Consider the following 18,887-nt stretch of genomic DNA (forward strand, 5'->3'; position numbering starts at 1 on the left):
GTAAGAAAAGAAGTAGTAACAATAAACCAGGGTAATTGGGTAGAGACTTAAGAGCGGGCAAGGAAGAGTAGCTGCTTTACATTAGGTAGTTGGAAACCCCTCCACTAAGGACTCATCTGGGCCGAGACCTGAAGAAGCAGGCCTTGGGAAAGTATTCAGGAAAATTGTTCCAAGCAGAGGGAATAGCAAGTCCAGAGGCAGTGAAGCAGAAACAAGTTTGGCTGAATGCAAAAGAGAGATAAGCAGAACCCAGATCACATAGGGTCATGCTTTGTGACCTGGGCTGCACACAACTGCCTGAGGGGCTTCTAAAAATACTGATGCCTTGGCCAACACCCAGAGATGCTAAGGAAATCAGTCTGAGGTTTGGCCTAGGCAAGAGGAATTTTAAAAGAAGATGGTCGCAGTGGTCCAATGACATATGATGGTGGCTTGGACCAGGGTGGTGGCAGTGGAAGTAGCCATGTCTCCCCTTCAGCCACTGCTCCCTCCATGGGGGATTTTAAATGGCTCATGGCTGGGGTCTCTCCTACACAGACCACCTGTGGTTTACAGGAAGTGCTCACATTCTTGGCCTGGATAGACCAAAGTCTGGGGTGCCTAGCTGCAGGTAGCCTGGGAGCACATCAGCTCCAGCATACCAGCTCTGCCTTGCTGCTCATACACACATCCGCCTTGTCCTGCTGATGCTCTTACCAGATATATCAAGAGGAGCAGTAGACTGGCACAGCTTTTTCCAAAGAAATCATCACCTCAAAATCTCACATCTCCAGCCACCCAGCCTTTTAAGGCTCACACAATTATGGGGGGAGGTTGCAGAGGAGGCTGGTAGGCTGAAGATGCTGAATATTGATCTATTCAGGCCTTTAACTGATTGGATGAGGCCCACACCGATTATGGAGGGCAATCTGCTTTACTCAAAAGTCCAGAGATTTATTTTATTTTTTTATAATAAATTTATTTTTTAGTGGTGTTCAATTTGCCAACATACAGAATAACACCCAAGTCCAGAGATTTAAATGCAAATCTCAACCAAAACCCCCTCACAGAAACATCCAGAATATTTGACCAAATACCTGAGCAGATGCATCTTATATCATCTTACACTATTATATTCATAGAATATTTCCAAAAGAGTACAAAGAAATCTTTTCACCAAGGGGCTTGGAGTTTAGAGTAAAAGACATACTTATTTTTTCCCAGATATTATTTTTATATCTTTGACTTTATTTTTTGCTCTGTGAGTATATGTATTCATTTCTCAAATAAGAAATAAACTATAAAATTTGGATCAAAATGATCACTGGGTTGCATTTATTGGCTATCTGTAAAACTGCCTTCTTCAAATCATACTTTAAGGAGATGACACAAGTACATGAGCCTACCCTAAGGAGTATCATAAGAAACATCAAACATCATGGAGCATTGTTGACATTTGTTCCACATCACAGTGTCCTCTATAGGAGGAGCCCGGGAGATGCCACATGAATTTTAATTCCAAAAATGGTTGTGGGGTACCAGGGTGGCTCAGTCGGTTAAGGATCTGATTCTTAATTTCAGCTCAGATCGTGATCTCAGGGTGGTGAGATCGAGCCCCGCATCAAGCCCTGCATCGGGCTCCACACTCAGATTCTCTCTTCCTCTCCCAAGCTTTCTCTCTCTCTCTCTCTCCCTCTCTCTCTCTCCCTCTCTCAAATAAATAAATAAATCTTAAAAAAAAAAATAAAAAAGAATGGTTGCAATTCTCTTAGGTATCTGCTTGCATTTCCTCTTCAGGAGACTGAATTTGTGTGACTGACCAAAGTTTCCTACAATGAACCCTACAAAATGGGGTCACATCTCTAGTCAGATATTACCAGATAGGTTTTTAGCCTCCTTCGAAAGACAATTTTACATTCTCACTCTTACTTGTCTTTCTCTTTTAGTCCTGCCTTTGCTTAACCTTTTACTACAGAAATTTTCAAATATACACAACAGCAGAGAAAATAGTAAAGTATATTCCCAGGTACCTGTCACCCAACTTCAACCATTATTCACTGAGTCAGTTTTGTTCTACATACTCCTCCACACCTCCTCTCAAACACCACTGAATACTTTTTCATTTTTTTAAGATGAAATATCATTTTAGTTCTATAAAACTCATCCTTCTAAAGTGTATAGTTTAGTGGTTTTTATGTATATTCACAAGATGGAGCTATCACCATTATATAATTCCAAGATATGTTTATCACCTCATACCCAGCAGAAGTCATTCTCCATTCTCCTTTCACCTCGGCTCCTGGCAACGCCTCATCTATTTTTTGTCTCTATGGATCACCAGATTATTTTAAAACAAATCTCAGATATCACATAATTTCACCTATAAATATTTCAGTATGTATTTCGAATACATAAGGACTCCTTTCTTTTTCCTTTAATATAGACAAATACCATAGGATACCAAAAAATAGTAATAATTCTTCAATATAATCTAATATGTAGTCAGTGTTCAATAGTTCCCTATTAATTGGTTTGTCCTCATTGTATCCAAACAAGGGCTTCATACCTGCCATGGTTGGGATGACATGAGTCTCTTTTGATCTATAACAGTTCCTCTTCCTGTGGTTGATTGGTCACTTATTTGTTAGAAGGGGTGGGGGGAGATCATTTTCCTATAGGATTTTCTACATTCTGAATTTGGCTAATTACAGATCCACTGTGGGTTCACTTATTGCCTGTACATCCTATAAACTGGGGGTTGAATATAGAGATTTGATATGACTCTGGTTCTGGGTTTGGCAAGAATACTTCCCGGTTGGTAGTAGGTGTTTCTCTTGCACATCTGTAGACATAGTCGTGTCTGACTGTCTTTTGCGATTTAAGACTGATCTGTAAATTCAGGTGCTGTCTGCCTGACCAACACATTAGGAAGTTGGCCATCAGCCTTTCCTGAAGGTTTTGCATTGATCACTGTTGCCTAGATTCATTCTTGCCTTAGGGAGATTTGCAGAAGGATGATGCCCTAGTTCTCTTACTCCTTTCTCATTATTTAGCTGTGATTAATCTAAAAAATTTTTTCCTCATCAAGTTAGGTGATTATACAGGAGGTAGATTTTGTAGCTGGATGAATAGTTATGTAAAAAAATATGTAAATAATTATGAAAAAAATCCAACAATGAGTTAAAGAGAACCAACTTTTACTGAGTATCTTCTAAGTGCCAGACACTATGCTAGATAGTCCTTTGATATTCATTATAATGTAATTTAAAAATCATAATAATCTAGGGTGCCTGGGTGGCTCAGTCAGTAAGAATCCAAGTCGTGATTCTGGCTCAAGTCATGAGCTCAGGGTTGTGAGATAGAACGCCACATCAGGCTCTGCATTCAGCAGGGAGTTTGCTTGAGATTCTCTCTCTCTTCTCCTCCTGCCCCTATCTCTGTTCTCTCTCCCTCTTTCTCTCTCTCCCTCCATCCCTCCAACATAAATAAATATAAATAAATTCTTTTTAAAAAATAATAATCCTACAGGACAGTTATCTCATTTAACAGATAGGAAACTAAAACTCAGGGATCCCTGGGTGGTGCAGCGGTTTGGCGCCTGCCTTTGGCCCAGGGCTCGATCCTGGAGACCCGGGATCGAATCCCACGTCAGGCTCCCGGTGCATGGAGCCTGCTTCTCCCTCTGCCTGTGTCTCTGCCTCTCTCTCTCTCTGTGTGTGACTATCATAAATAAATAAAATTTAAAAAAATAAATAAATAAAAAATAAAACTCAGAAAAGTGATTTAAATCAGGTCAAACAGCTGGAATTAGGTATAGGAAAGGTGCACCAAAATTATGAATGACCTGTTAACCATCTAAGTTAACAGGTTAGATGGCAGAGTCAATACCGGGGAACGAAGGGACAGATGGAAATATAAGAGCTTTATATTTACATAGGAAAATGTAAAGTCCTGCTCTGGGACTGAATCCACTCAGGTTCACACTCGGAGAGATGTGACTTATCAGGATCTTGTGTTTCAAAATGAGTGGGAAATACCAGAGAGGGAGACAGAACATGAGAGACTCCTAACTCTGGGAAACGACCAAGAGGTGGTGGAAAGGGAGGTGGGCAAGGGGGTGGGGGTGACTGGGTGACGGGCACTGAGGGGGCACTTAATGGGATGAGCACTGAGTGTTATGTTGGCAAATTGAACTCCAATAAAAAAAACGACCTGGAGACATTAGCTTACAACAAGCTCCATATGGATCTTAGAAAAACTAACATTGTATTAAGCTGCATTAATAGGAGCAAGTAATGAATAGGCTCAAAGCTCCATTTGGATAAAAATCATAAATCTCTTTTTTTCTTATTGTATCCTCAGCCTCCGGCATAGTATCTGGAAAAACAGTCAGTAATTATCTGGATATAATGGGCACTCAATACAACACCTGGAAACACTTAGATATATTTATTCAATCATTAACCAAGTCTATTGGGTGCTTGTTCCCTGAGTGCTGCTATTGGTGCTTGAAATCCAGCAGTGCTCTTGCAGAGCCAACATTCTAGTAGAATGGTAGGGAAGAGGGACGACAAACAAATAGAGAATAGTGTGAAGTAGGGGTGGAAGTGCCATGGAGAAAAATTAAGCAGGGCACAGTGGATGAGGAATGCTGGGTGGGAGGAGTTGGGGCACATCTGAGGGTCAGGGAAGACTGCTCTGAGCAAGTATGTGCAGCAGAGACCTGGATGAAATGAGGGTGTGGGCCATGCAGGCAGGGAACAGCAGGGCTGGCAAGGAACAGCAAGTGCAAGTGCTCTGAGACAGGCGTATGCCAGATGCATTCCAAGCAGAGGGAAGTGACAGTCTTCTACAGTCTTGGCTAGTGAAACCACATCCGGAGCTGGGTGTGATTCCAGGCACCACATAGTTTAGAAGATTGTCCAATGAGAGCATTTCAAGGTAGTAAAGGGTCTAGAACCTGCTCATGTCAGGGTGAGTTGAAGAAGACAGTATCTTAGGCATACCTGGCTGGCTCCTCAAGTGCGTGAAGAGCAGACACAAGGCTGAGGGCTGAGACTTACTCTTCATGACCAGTAACTGGGACTACTCATTTACTCCAGGTGTAATATACAGTAGAACAAGTTCCCCAAGGGGAAATTCACTTCCTTGCCCAGTAGTGAGCTCCCTGCTCTCAGAGGTGTTCAATCAAATGCAGACAGTCTACCAAAGATGGAAAATGACTCTCCTGTTTCAGGCTGGAATAGGAGACTTCAGAGGTGAATCCCATCCAGGAGATTCAGAACTGTAACCCGACTCCTCCCACTTTCCTCCCTTTCCATCCTCTCTGTTTCCATGCTCCCACCGTGCTTACCCTCAGGATGAAAAACACGTGTGCACACAAACACATAAGAGCAGGTACAGGGGATCCCTAGGTGGCTCATTGGTTAAGCACCTGCCTTCGGCCCAGGGTATGATTCTGGAGTCCTGGGATCAAGTCCCACATCGGGCTCCCTGCATGGAGCCTGCTTCTCCCTCTGCCTGTGTCTCTGCCTCTCTCTCTCTGTGTCTCTCATGAATAAATAAATCTTAAAAAAAAAAAAAAAAAAAAGAGCAGGTACAGTAGGATAGAGGAGAGGGAGAGTAGTCAAGGAAGGCAGAGAAAGAGGGAAAGAAGAGACAGGGAAGGGGAGATGGGGACGTGGGAATGAGGCTTCAGAGTTAGGGAGGCCTCAGTGACCCCATTGCAGGTCCCCAGAGCAGCAAATGGTAATTTTGAATCACAGCTCATTTAAAGCTTCCGGTGTTCAGCTTGTCTCTGTGAACATTTGGAGAAGTTTCCAGCTAGTAAATACAGCCGAGTGCCAAGACTCCCTCCCCAGCTCAGCAGCCACTTCACCAACCCTGTGGCTGCCTGGCCTCGTACCCTCTGATCCCGCTGTCCTTTCGCCTGAGGACCATGCCAGAGTCCCCTCCAGCACCCACCACACCCAACTCCAGACCCCCTGCCCGCCTCTCTGCAGTTCCTGACTTGCTCAAATTCTCACAATCGAAAGATAAACCTTGGAGCACCTGGGTGGTTGAGTGTCTGCCTTTGGCTCAGGTCATGATCCCTCGAGCCTGCTTCTTGCTCTGCCTCTCCGTCTCTCTCTTTGTCTCTCATGAATAAATAAATAAAATCTTAAAAAAAAAAAAAAAGATGAACCTCTGAGAGCCCAGGATCCAGGCTAAGCAGCTACAGAAAAATTCACCTTGTAAAAGACAGGTTTTCCTGGGACACTGTTTCTTTGCCTTTTCCCAAACTCCTATATTCTGTCCACCTCTCTACTCCCTCTCAAGTCACAAGTGAATCTTTAACCAGCCTTAAATTCAGTCCAGCAAACATGCTGGGTGCATCCGTGCCAGGCACCTGTGTTATGACTGGTTGTCTGTCCCCAAGAAGCTGGCAGTCTAATGGGAGGAAGACATGGGTGGAGCTGGGGTGGTGCTGGGGTGGAGCTGGGCTTCACAGGACCGAGACATAGCACAGTTTGAAGACTCTCTCTAAGGAAAAGAACTTAATATTGCCAGGACCATAGGCCAGGGTTTGTCCTAGGGCTTTAGAAGGGTCGGTATACACGAAACCTGGATTATATCCTCACTCCTAGAGAGGGCAAGATGAGCACCCCACCCCAAACCACCCAGAAAGGTACACAAGGAGAGGTTGGGCTGACCACAAATTAATTAGCTAATGAATTCACTAAATGCCTCTGTCTACACTGTCTCTCTTTGATCTCTTTTGTCTATCCTGTGAAGAGATGAATGCAGACATGATGCATTGAATAAATACTTACTTAGGGCTCCTACAATAATTGGAACAAAGTTCAGCTGTGTAACAAAGACCTAAGGTGGCTTCAGTAAGCCAGGACTTTCTCTTTCACACATGGTCTGGGTGAAAGCAACCCAGGGCTCTCATAGAACTTCCTCAGTTTTAAAGACCCAGGCTCCTTCCATCTTGTTGATCATGCATTCCTGGGGTGTTGCTCTTCAGCCACAATGTCAAAGATGGTCTACACTGCAGCCAGCAGGAAAAGCAAAAGCCCTCCCCTTCCTGTTAGTAGTAGGCTTAGAAGTTCAGACTCTGCTTCTGCTTGCAGAAGCAGAAAACAGGGTCACATGGACACACAGGTGCCAGGGAGATGGGGGAGCGTAATGTTTATTCCATGAGAGGTCATGTGGCCCCAGATCAGGGTGCTTCATGACTGTAGAAGGGAATGGGCATTGTAGACAGATAGAAGTGTCCAAACATCCTGCCATGTATGCTGTGCTGTCTAGGAAACTAGGATGCAGAAGGTCTGGTACTTTCCAGAGCCACCCAGTGACAAAACTGAATTAGACAAGCTGCCCCTGCAAAGCTTCCCCTACAACCACCACCCATTCTTTCATTCTGGTACCTCAAACTCTTCCGGACCCCAAATTTTGACTGAAGATGAAACACTCTGGTCATTAAAGATGAAGTTGGAAGAAGAGGAGGCAATAAGGTGAAGAAATTGCAGAAAGAAAGAATCAGAAGAGAGTAGTGATGTAGAAACCAAGTGTCAAAAAGTTCAGCAATTTCAGATGTTGTGGAATGCCAAACAGGATGCTAATCAGGGATGCCTGGGTGGCTCAGCAGTTTAGTGCCTGCCTTTGGTCCAGGATGTGATCCTGGAGTCCTGGGATTGAGTCCTACATCAGGCTCCCTGCATGGAGCCTGTTTCTCCCTCTGCCTATGTCTCTGCCTCTCTCTCTCTCTCTCTCTCTCATAAATAAATAAATAAATAAATAAATAAATAAATAAATAAATAAAATCTTTAAAAAAAAGAATGCTAATCGAAAGAAGGGTATTGTATTTGCCAGTGAGGAGGTGACAGGTGACCTTGGCCAGCTCAGTTTCAGCAGAGTGATGGGGAGTGAAATTTGAATATGGCAGTTTAGGGGTGAGTGAGAAGTGAGAAGGTAGAGACAGAGAGCAGTGAGTACTTGGATTATTGAAAAGCAGGAACAATTTGAGGAGAATGGAGGACCCATGATTGGACTGACCCAAAGAATAATGAATCTTCAAGGCAGAAATATAATTTGACAGCTTTAATGAAGACCAAAATAACAGTGAGTTAAACAAGATTAAAGTTTACTTCTTTCTCACATAAGAGTCTGAACATGCACAGTCACGGGCAGACTGGGGACTCCATTGTGTTGGGAATCTAGGATCCTTCCACCTCCTAACTCAGCCATCCTCAACATGTGCCTTCCATCCTGTGGTCCGAGGACCTAGCCAGGTGGAAGAGGGAAAGGAGAAAAGGAAGATTCCCTTTGTGGTAAAGGCACCACCCAGAGGTTGCTCATAGCACATCTACTCACGTGTTCATTGACCAGACTCTGAGACTTGGCCACATCTATCTATGAGGGAGACTGGAACAAACAATCTTTAGCTGAGAGACTAGATCCCCAGATAAAACTAACAGGTCCTATTATTGAAGGAGGAGAGGGCAGTGAGCAGTCAGTCTTAGAAGACCTGGAACAAAGGGCAGCTTCAGCCATGAGTGGGAGGAGCACGCTGCAGCCTGGAAGAAAAGGCAGGAAAGCTGGTGAACTTGGGAAAGGATGGCAAATAGGACTCTTGCTTGGTCACTTTTATTTTCTCCTCAAAGTGGGACTTAGTGTCATCGCTGAGAGGCTGGGACTCTCAGAGAGCCAAGAAGAGAGAAGGTATGCCAAGCCTTGCTCCCCATCATTGTTTCCCATCTGTTAGGTCGGGACAGCAGGCATGCACTTGTAGCTGCCCTCAAGATGGTTTGGAGAACAGCTGTGCTCTTGGACTCCTGAATTTCATTCCCAGCTCTGTGCTTAGCTGCCACATGGCCTTGGACAAAGCAAGAAATAAGTTTCTGCATCTGTTAAATGACCATAATAATGCCCACATCGCCCACCTCACAATCCCGTTTTGTGTCCCATGAGAGAGCTGTGAAACTTCTTTGTAAGTTGTGAGGTTGTGGGTGGGCATCATTCTGCAGGGATGGAGTGGTCAGGGCACTGGTGAGTCTCCAAGGGAGATAAGAGAGGGGCTAAGAGAGATTATAAGGACAGGACAGCCTCCTGCACGAGCTGCCCCACACCCACCCCAACACCCCCCCGCCCCCCCACCAGGGGATCTGAGTTCTGCCCACCTCTGGCCCAACATTAGACCCCCTTGTGCTGTCCCGGTGAGGGTAACAGGGGAGGGGGCAGCACTCTTAACTGTCCACAGCTGGTGGCAATCAGCTTGTGTCCTGTCATGAGATCACAGCCATAGAGCATTGGCCTCGTCCCCTGCATTGGCCTTGGAAGTTCTCCTGGGACCTCCCCCTGACCCCAAGGCACCACTTCATGTTCCTGGCCTCAGCCCAATAAACAGTGAGTGTCTCCCCCAGGCCTTTGGTTGGGCACAATTAGCCTTTTCCAGTGTATATGCACGTGCACACACACACACACATGCACACGCACGCACACACACTGCTTACAAGCACCACATACAACACGTCACACATACATGTACCCCCCCACAAACTGCACATACATGCAACCCACATGCACATACCCAACACATACATAGCACATGGACATATGCATGCACTGTCTTTTTCCCACCCGGGCTCTACCCCATGTCACATTCAACCCACCATACAACTCGCCATGAAATCCTCCATGTAAGTACTTGAGGGATTTTTCTAAAACACAAATTAGGCTACTTTCTTGTTTACACTCCTCTACTTCTTCCAGTGGTTTTCCAGAGCCTTCAAGCTAAAATTCTAGACCCTTACCAAAGCAATTGAAGTCCCCCAAGGTGTGTTTCCTGACAACCCTCTTCAGCCATCCGTCATCCTGCAGGCCAATCACCCAGTCTGAACCACTTGCACAGCCCTCGTCTCCATGTGGCTCCTCCTGCCTCGGCTTTGCCCATCCCCTCTATCCTCCAGAGAAATGCTCCTGCTGAAAACTGTACTATTCCAAACCCTGTTCAGAGCTTACCTGTTCTGTAAAGATTCTCTTGACAGTCCAAATGGAATGTTCTCTTCCTCATCTACAGGTATGTATGTAGTAGAATGACCTGTTCTCCCTGCTAAGCAGGTGACTTTCTCAAGGTCACTCTATAGATAGAACACTGGGTCCTGGCATTGGGTCTGTGCTCCGTGAATACTGGTGGCTGGCACTCACCCCCTGATCCTCCCACACAGATCAAAGTAGAAAACCAGCATGACTACCAGGACATCACCAGCATGGTGGCTATGGCCAAAACCTATGCTACCACTGAGGCCTTCATTGACTCCAAGTACGACATCCGCATCCAGAAAATCGGATCCAACTACAAGGCTTACATGTGAGTCCCTGAGCAGGGGCTGGGTTGCTGGGAGGAGAGGTGGGAGGAGAGTGTAGGAGGAACAGCGATTAGAGATGCAGGTCCAGCCCTGTCTCCTCCACCGCGGGGCAGAGACCCTTCAGCCCATCTTTACTCTCCCTTTATGTCCTCTTTCTGCCCTTCTTCTCCAGTCAGTACGGCTAAGTGCTGATGCTTTCTCAGAGTTTATCCCAGGGTCGAAATCTGTCTACCCAAAGAGAGCTGTTTCTCTCAGAGGAAGAAAGATACTTGGCATGTTTGGGGGAACTTCAAGTATCCATGGGATGTATATCATAGGAGACCAGACTAAAAGAGAAACTTTGAGGATAAATCAAGGAGGGCTTTGCATGCCTTGCTGAGGGTTTTGGGTTTTGTCTTGTTTTCTTCTGAGCAGAGAAGTGGCATGATCTGACCTGTATTTATAAAAAGCTGGCTCTGGGGCCACAGGCTGCCAAGGGCTTCTCTAGAATTTTTAAGACCAATTAGGAGATTACATCAGATTTCTCCAGCTGCAAGCAACAGAAACCACATCTGACCACACTGATGGAGTTTTCAAAAGGAAATTTATTAGAAAGCCATGAATGATCAGAAACTCTGAAAACAGTTGAAACCACTCAACTGTCAATTTCAGAAATATTAGGATTTAGGGCAGCCGCAGGAATCTGGGTGGCGAGAGTAACAATCTTCATGGTACCCCCACTGGAAAATGAATCTGCTGGAATCATTTTCAGTGCTGAACTCAAGGTTGTGATGCCACGGAAACAGCACTGATAATCCCAACTTGGATCACATGCTTGTTGGTTAGAGAATGGCAGAAAAACAGTATGGAGAGTCCCACCAAGATAACATACAATATGGGCAGGGTCATCCCCCAATGGGAACAGAGGTGCTGTGACAAAGGGAAGAGGAACGAATGCCAGAAAATTCAACACATTCACCCCAGAGGTGGTTCTGGCACAGGATGCCTCACACTCGAGCTGCTGCGGTCGTCAGAATGGAAGTTCTTGAAAAGGTGGGAGGTCTTATCTGCTCCAAGGTCTCTCTGTGTCTCACTTTGGAATGTTGTAGATTCCCCTTGAAGGAATCTACCCCCAGAGAGCTAACCTGTGCCAGGTTGCCAAGTGTTAATGGAGCACTGGCTGTGCACAGGCTCCTATCTGAGGGCTGCAGTGGCTGGCTCTGGACAGTTGGAAATCTCTCTGTGCGCTTTTGTGCAGTGGAACTCATGCTGTAGGTCAGGGTTAGCAAACCACAGCCCACAGGCTAAATCCAGCTGCTACCTGTTTCTGTAAATAAAGTTTTATTAACCACAGCCAGACACATTCATTTATGCATTATCTAGGGTTGCTTTTGCACTACCTAGATTGCCTCCACTATGGGTCAGCAGAATTTTTCTATAAAGGGCCCAATGGTCATTTTAGGCTTTGTGGGCACACAATGCACAGCACCTACTCCACTCTGCCATCACCTGGGGAACTGGAGAAGATGCAGGCAGTTGACCTATCAAGGAAAGCTTCCCAGGAAAGGGGTGGAGCCAGTCCTCAAGGAATACTTCTGTCTTGCCCATTCCTCTCTTCCACCCCTGAGCCAGGCCAGACCTGTTCCTGCTCTCAGATACCCTCAGAGTCATAAGGTTGGCTCTCCTCTGCCCCCTCTGTGTTGGGGAACATTCCAGTGCAGCCGTCCGATGCATTCCTGAGGCCTCCGCCATCCATCATGATATCATTTCCCTCCTCTCCTCATTGTTCGTGTTTCCACTTGACATTGACGACACCTTGTCCCAGTTTCACTTCTTGAAGATTAGCTCACTGCTGCATTCTTTATGCTGAGCCTTTCTGCCCTGGCAGCTCCAGTTTGTCATTAGTTATGGATTTTCTTGGACCCTGGGTTGGCCCCTGTCCAAGGGAGGGGGTCTGTGTCAGACCTCAATGTAGAGCATCCTCTCTGCCTGCCACCACCACCACCACCACCATTACCAACCCCGCCGACCATTCAGCCTCCTTTCTGGCCCACTTCCTGCCCTGTATTCAAGGCCTTTGTACTTGCTACTGGGGTGTCCCTGTTACTAGGGCCTCTCAGCAGACAGAGCCAGGAAATACATATGTGTGCCTTAACCCATGTGTGCACATATATCTGTAATTATTTCTGTATGTATCCAGCTCTATCTAAAGCTAAAAAGAGTTCATATTGATATCTCCGACTTTCCTCGGGTACCACATGATTCATTTCAGCCTTCCCAGATTGCTTATCTATAACTTCCTGCTCCAACAGGGAAAACCTGGCTCCTACCATCTGCCATCTATTTACTTATTTGTTCAGTCCCAGTACAATTGCAGAACCATTAACTTGGAGCTCTGTGGGAAAGAGCTTTACCCACGGCAGTACAGTGCTCGTGCACAGCTCCTTCTATGGTTAGTCAGACAGCCTCCCATCCAAGGTTACTTGGGTCCACACCTTATCACCCGCCTCCACCCTCTTCAGCAAGGAGGTCAACGTCATACATTTGCAATATAGGTAGACTTTTCTGTCACGGTCTACATTCTGTCCCACATTCCAGTGGCTGAATCACCTTTGGGCCAAGTGACTCTCTTCCCCCAAGCCTGGGATGGGCTCTGCCATGGAAAGTCATAGTTAGGAGCTTGGAGTTTCTCAGATGGGGATTGGTGGCTTCTGCCGCTCAGTGAGAATGGTAATCACAGTAATATCTGTCTCATTAGTTCTGTGAGCCTGAATGAACCAGGACTTCTAGAGCCCTTAGACCCAGGTCTCAGACAGAGAAAGCCCCCATCAAATAGCAACTCTCACTATTATTATTTTCTTGGCAGGAGAGCAATCTGGCTTGTGCTCCTGCTGCCTCTGGCATTGCAATGCCTTCTTTTCTTGTCTCCAGTGACTGAAAAATAATGGTAGTGCCCCGAGGGCTAAGCCATTTATGGGAATATTTCCTTTAGTCCACATAATGTGGGAGGATGGAGATCATTCCCATTTCACCAATGAAAAAAATAAAAACTCAGAGATACAGCAAGAAAATTATGGAAACAAGATTCAACCTTGCATCTGTCTGACTCAAGTCAGTTTTTCCCTTCTCTTACCACCATGCAGATCCTGCTATGCCAACCCTACCACCCTCTGAGGCACATTCATTGGTCCCCTTCTGGGGTCATGTTGAATGACTCTGGTTTCTCCTTTGCTTTCCCAGAGCTCTTCACTCCTTTGAAACTGGTCCACCCTTCCAGGTAATGAGCAGCCTTAGGATGGGGTCATCTCTGCATACCAAGACAAATCTAAAACCCAGGACATAGAGCAGCCCAGTGAGAGTTTGCTGAATTGAATTGAATCAAGCTAGGCTGAACTGAACTGACATAAAGCTTATCAACATCACTGCGCCCCTTAGCAATTCTAGCTCCTGTTGGCCACCATCTATTTTCAGCATCTGCTGTTTTCAGATACAATTTATTTTCTGTTTTAAGAAGATATATTTGTGTAGCAATTTCTCCCACTTCACCCTTTAATCTCAACCATATACCTTCCCTTACATGCCTTCCCTTGGCCATAAAATGAAAAACTTTACCTCTGCCACTTTGCTTACACTCATTCAGTCTTTGCTGAATCCAGATATCTGGATTTGGATAATCCAGATTATCCAAATAATCTCACTGGAGATTATTTGTCTTGATTTTTTCCCCTAATATAGTCCCTTACCCACGTAGGGGTATCTAGGCACGTAGCTAGTTACTAGGTATCTACTACTTGCCAGGTCCCACTGGACAGCGTGGGGACAGGGGATGAGTCTAACATTTCCCCTGCCCTAGGGAGACTGGACACTAAAGGAGTCTTTCCAAGTGAGATAAGCATTACTAAACATTGGTTTAGGGGCATCTACCCTTGTTGGAGGAGGTGGGCTGTTGGAAGTCACATGTCATATGAAACGTGAAGGATGAGTAGTCCTTAGGGAGGCAAAGATGGAGACATAGACTGAATCAGGCAAAGGGAAGAATGTGTGCAGAAGCCTTGACATAGGAAAAAACAATAGCATTGGAGCACTGCAAGGGAGGTTGGTGTTGCTGGAACAGAAAAGGAAAGACGAACCGAGAGGGTATTGAGGCCAGAAGGCCTTCCTGCCCTTCACCATGAAAAAATGATCACTTCTCTCCATGGGTCATTTTTCCTACATTTTGGAGCCCTCCAGGAATTCCAGAATCATGAGTGGCTCTATTGCTTTGGTTCTCCTTTTCAAAAACAAGAGGCCAAAGCTTGGGGCATTTCATCTGATGGTGTAGACATTTTTTAAATTTAAATTTTAGAGGCACCTGCACCCCAGTGTTTATAGAAGCAATGTCCACAATAGCCAAACTATGGAAAGAGCCCATTGACAGATGAATGGTTAAGAAGATGTGGTCTATATATACAATGGAATATTAGCCATCAGAAAGGATGAATACCTACCATTTACATTGACGTAGATGAAACTGGAGAGTATTATGCTGAGCAAAATAAGCCAATCAGAGAAAGACAATTATCTTATGGTTTCACTCATGTGGAATATAAGAAACGGTGCAAGGGATCATAGGGGAAGGGAGGGAAAACTGAATGGGAAGTCATCAGAGAGGGAGACAAACCATGAGAGACACTTAATCATAGGAAACAAACTGAGGGTTGCTGCAGGGGAGTGGAGTGAGGGGAGGGGGTAAGTGGGTGATGGGAATTAAGGAGGGCAGGTGATGTAGCACTGGGTGTTATATGCAACTGATAAATCACTGACCTCTACCTCTGAAACTAATGATGTACTATATACGGTCTAATTGAATTCAAATTTAAAAAAATGAAAAAAAAATCTTTAGATCTCAAAGAAATCTAGAAAAAGATACATAAGATCCAACAAATAAATAAGATAATCAACATAAAGGAAAATAAAAGCAGGCAAATAAAGCTGGGGACCAGACATGTACCTAATGATATACACCAGCACGTGAGGCAGGTATTTGAATTGGAGCATCCTAACAGCCAAAGCAAATAAGGAAAGCAGAGCAGTGACAGGGGTCCTAATGCCCTCAGTGTTATTTTTCTGATACAGGCGAACATCCATCTCTGGAAACTGGAAGGCCAACACAGGCTCTGCCATGCTGGAGCAGGTGGCCATGACTGAGAGGTAAGAGACAAGGTGTGAGAGGGTGTGGCACCAGCCCCAGCAGAAGGTGGGGGAGGAGTACCACAAGAGGCCTGTAAGGAGTGCTGCCTCACCCTCCTGCCAGTGCTTCACCACCCACAGAGCACGTTCCTAGGCACGTCAGCTGTTGATTGCTCGGCAACCTGCTGGGTAGATGTTACGTTAATCCCACTTCACAGATGAGAGAAGAAAGTTCAGAGAGGGAAAGTGACTTGTCCAGGGTCACAGAGCTGAGAGTAGATCCCTGATGTCTTAACTCCAAGTCCAGGGGTCTTTCCAGCCCTGCCCAGCTATTGCAGAGAGAGCAGGGAGTCCTTACCAGTCCCCTCTGTGCTCTGACAGGTACATAAAAGCATCCTTATTAGGGCACCAGGGCTACTGGAATGTCCATCCCTCTCTCAGACTTATATTTTCAACTCAGTGTCAGGAGGGAGAGGTTATTTCTACTGAGTCATGAATGTGGTATGTGCACCCTGGCTGAAGGCCCCTCAGGTCCCTCTGCCTTTCAGCACTGCTGGGCACTCTCTTCACCTGAAGAAGGGCCAGTCACCTGCTCGCAAGGCCAGCAGCACACACACATGCTTCCCTGCGTGCCTGGTGACCTCTGTGTGCTGGCATGCAACAAGAGTGCATGGAGTGTGGGGCTTTGGGGTCAGGTCTGCTGGGTGAACATTTATTGAGTGCCTACTGCCTGCCATGTTGTGCCAAGCACTAAAGGAGCCAAGATGAAAAAAGGTCCAGCCTTTCCCTTCAAGGACTCTGGGTCCACTCCAACCATCACAACACAAATCTCATTGATCAGAGACAGAAGGTAGATTGGTTGGCTTGTGGCAATGAAAACTGCAGAGGTGCAGCTCTAGGTAAGGCTTTAGGGCTCATTCTACACACCTCAGCTCAGCTTTCTTCTGCATTAGCTTCATTCCACACGGCGGGCTCATCTGGTGGCCCATCGAGGCCCCAGACTTCCATCCTGACCATGTCAAGGAGGGCAGGGACAAAACTTCTCTTTCCCAATCATCTCAACCAAAGACTGGAAGGGAGCCTTGATCATGGATTGGCCTGCTGTGGGTCACATGACCATTGCTGAGCCAATCACTAGACCCAGAAGCGGCACCTGTGAGATTGCTCCGGGCCTACATCTTGTCTCCACCCATTGGAGATTGCCCTGGGGCCAGCTATCGCAGCAATGGGGTGGGGAGGCTTGACTCCACCGAACATCAAAAAGGATAAGAAGGGAAATCAATGTTGTGCAGACTAAACCTACAGAGGTCCACCCCTGGCTCCCCAGTCAACATAGGAGACATAGTGTGGTATTTTGGGGTGGAAGTGAGCTGTGGTGCTTGCAGGGGGAGCACAGAGAAGGGGCACCCAATGCAGATAAGGGAGGAGTGAGGTCAGAGAAGGCTTCCTGAAGGACGTGGTTCCACAATCACCTTGTAAAGAGTGAGTAGGAGTTGGGAGGCATCCCTTCATTTCCTTGTTGGTTATCTGCTGAGCGGGAGCTGGGAGCCAGGTGTTGAGTGAGGCCCTGGGGGAACTGTGGCAGACCAGACAGACATGGTTCCTGCCCTCATGATCTGCTGGCTCAGGGCCTCTAAGAAGCAGGATGTGAATGAAAATGAGTGGTCCTGTCCCTTCCAGGCTGTGTTACCTGAGGCGAGTTAACTAATCTTTGTGAACCGCTTCAGCTGTTAATCGGAGGTGATCAACTAGAGTGCTGCCGGGGAGAGGGGTGGTCAGTACCTGACCCCACAGCCACCGTGGCAGGGTGGGGCTGCCCTCCCTTCCTGTCAGCCCTGGTGGCAGCTGCCGCCTTCCTCTGGGAGCCTGCCTATATCAACTAGTCTCAGGGAGGGCGTGCTTGTTACCTGGCCCACCCGAATCATCTGGTCTGAGGCAGTCGTTTCCTTCCCCCAGTGAACAGCCATGGGGCACTGTGGTCCTTTTCTCTGTGGCCTCTCCAGAATGTGAGCCCAGCCTTCTGCGATGCCCCATGAACTGCTCTCAAGTGTCCCCAGCAGGCCACCACATCCTAGCTCCAGGTTTCTTGGGCCATTCCTGCCAGAGCCTGCCTTAGGCCAGGGTCCACTTAGGTCTGGAATTCACTTTCCCTTCTGTAAAGTCATAGACAGTATTCCCAAAGCCTGAAGCAGAGCTCACCTATCCCACCTCCACAGTGGGAGGAATTCTCTGGGGGCCCATAAACAGGCCCTGGCTCCTTTTTCCACCTGGCTTACCTGTTTGCCAGGTAACCTGACCCCTCAGCAAAACCAACAACGTGGCTTGGTCAGTGCTAGTCCCACCTGGCTAGGGCAGGGGGTAGCGTGACCCATGTTTTCCAGTCTTTCCTGTCCTGCTCCATCCATGGAGCCCCTTCCTGGGCCCTGGGAAAGGGGACCTGTGCCCCATGGATACAGCCAGTAGGTATTCTGGAAGTTCATCATTGGCAAACAGCCTCTAGAAACCAGCTTTCTCTGGGTCTTAGTCCAGGCTTCTGTCTTCCATTGAGAAGAAACCTGACTCAGGGGTGTGTCTCAGGGCACAGGCCTCCCTAAACTGAAGGAGCCTCAGCTGTGAGCCACTACTGCCAAATACAGGGACCCTGTCAGAGAGCCCAGGGGGATCTTAGAACTCTGAGGACCAAAGAGATTCTCATGTGTGGCTGCACATGAGAATCACGTGAGAAGCTTTAAAAATGTATAGAGAGTATTCTAGCATAGGGCAGGGCCCCTAAATCTGTATGTTTATGTTTGTTTGCTCTACCCTCTGGTGATTCTGGGACACAACTAGAATCATACGTAGGCCTGCCCATTTTTCAGATAAGGAAACAGGCTTCAAGAAGGAGAGGATTACCCAAAATTATTGAGGACTTTAGTAGCAAGACTCCAGGTCACTGGTCTCCCAGGCAGAGGGACAACAGGCTGCCATGTGTCCCAACTGAGAGGAAGGGTGGCTTGCTTGGCCTGTGGAATCACACAGATTCTAGGTTTGGAGGCCAGCACAGTGGCTGGTGAAGCTCTCTCAACCTCAGTCTCCTCATCAGTAAGATGGGTTAGACCTTCCTGACAGAGTTGGGTGGGGGTTAGAGAATGAAGGGTCACCCCCCACAGATGGCCTGGGACCTGTTGGTTGCTGAATATGCATGAGTTTTCATCCTTCCTTTTCCTTCTGTGATCTCACACACTCTCTGTTAGAGTTGAATGAAAAAAGCCAGAGCCAGGAGCCAGGAGATCTATGTAATCCTGGGGGTATTACTGTCTCGCTGTGTGACCTGGCCAAACTGCTCTCCATCTCTGGGCCTCAGTGGGCCTTGGCGGTTAAGATGAGAGGGTTGGTTCTAAGAGCACTTCGGCCATGACCTCTCCTCAT

At 46.7% G+C, this 18,887-nt stretch overlaps 1 protein-coding gene and 1 long non-coding RNA gene across 5 annotated transcripts in view; one reads left to right on the forward strand and one right to left on the reverse strand.

The window, feature by feature from the left end:
* SYN3 (synapsin III) overlaps window positions 1–18,887 on the forward strand; it is a 453,214-nt gene that overhangs the window by 413,555 nt on the left and 20,772 nt on the right. For all 4 annotated transcript variants that reach the window (XM_077914724.1, XM_077914725.1, XM_077914727.1 and 1 more), the window contains 2 exons: window positions 10,191–10,333; window positions 15,426–15,500. In XM_077914724.1, coding sequence (XP_077770850.1) covers window positions 10,191–10,333; window positions 15,426–15,500 — 218 coding nt within the window. The remainder of the gene's footprint in view (window positions 1–10,190; window positions 10,334–15,425; window positions 15,501–18,887) is intronic.
* On the reverse strand, window positions 8,117–10,038 carry LOC144323015 (uncharacterized). Its single transcript, XR_013388572.1, has 3 exons — window positions 9,985–10,038; window positions 8,907–9,018; window positions 8,117–8,540 (listed from the first exon to the last, which is right to left on the reverse strand). It is a non-coding gene; the product is annotated as an uncharacterized LOC144323015 (long non-coding RNA).

The sequence above is a fragment of the Canis aureus genome, chromosome 11 (assembly GCF_053574225.1).
Source record: "Canis aureus isolate CA01 chromosome 11, VMU_Caureus_v.1.0, whole genome shotgun sequence".
Lineage (NCBI taxonomy): Eukaryota > Metazoa > Chordata > Mammalia > Carnivora > Canidae > Canis > Canis aureus.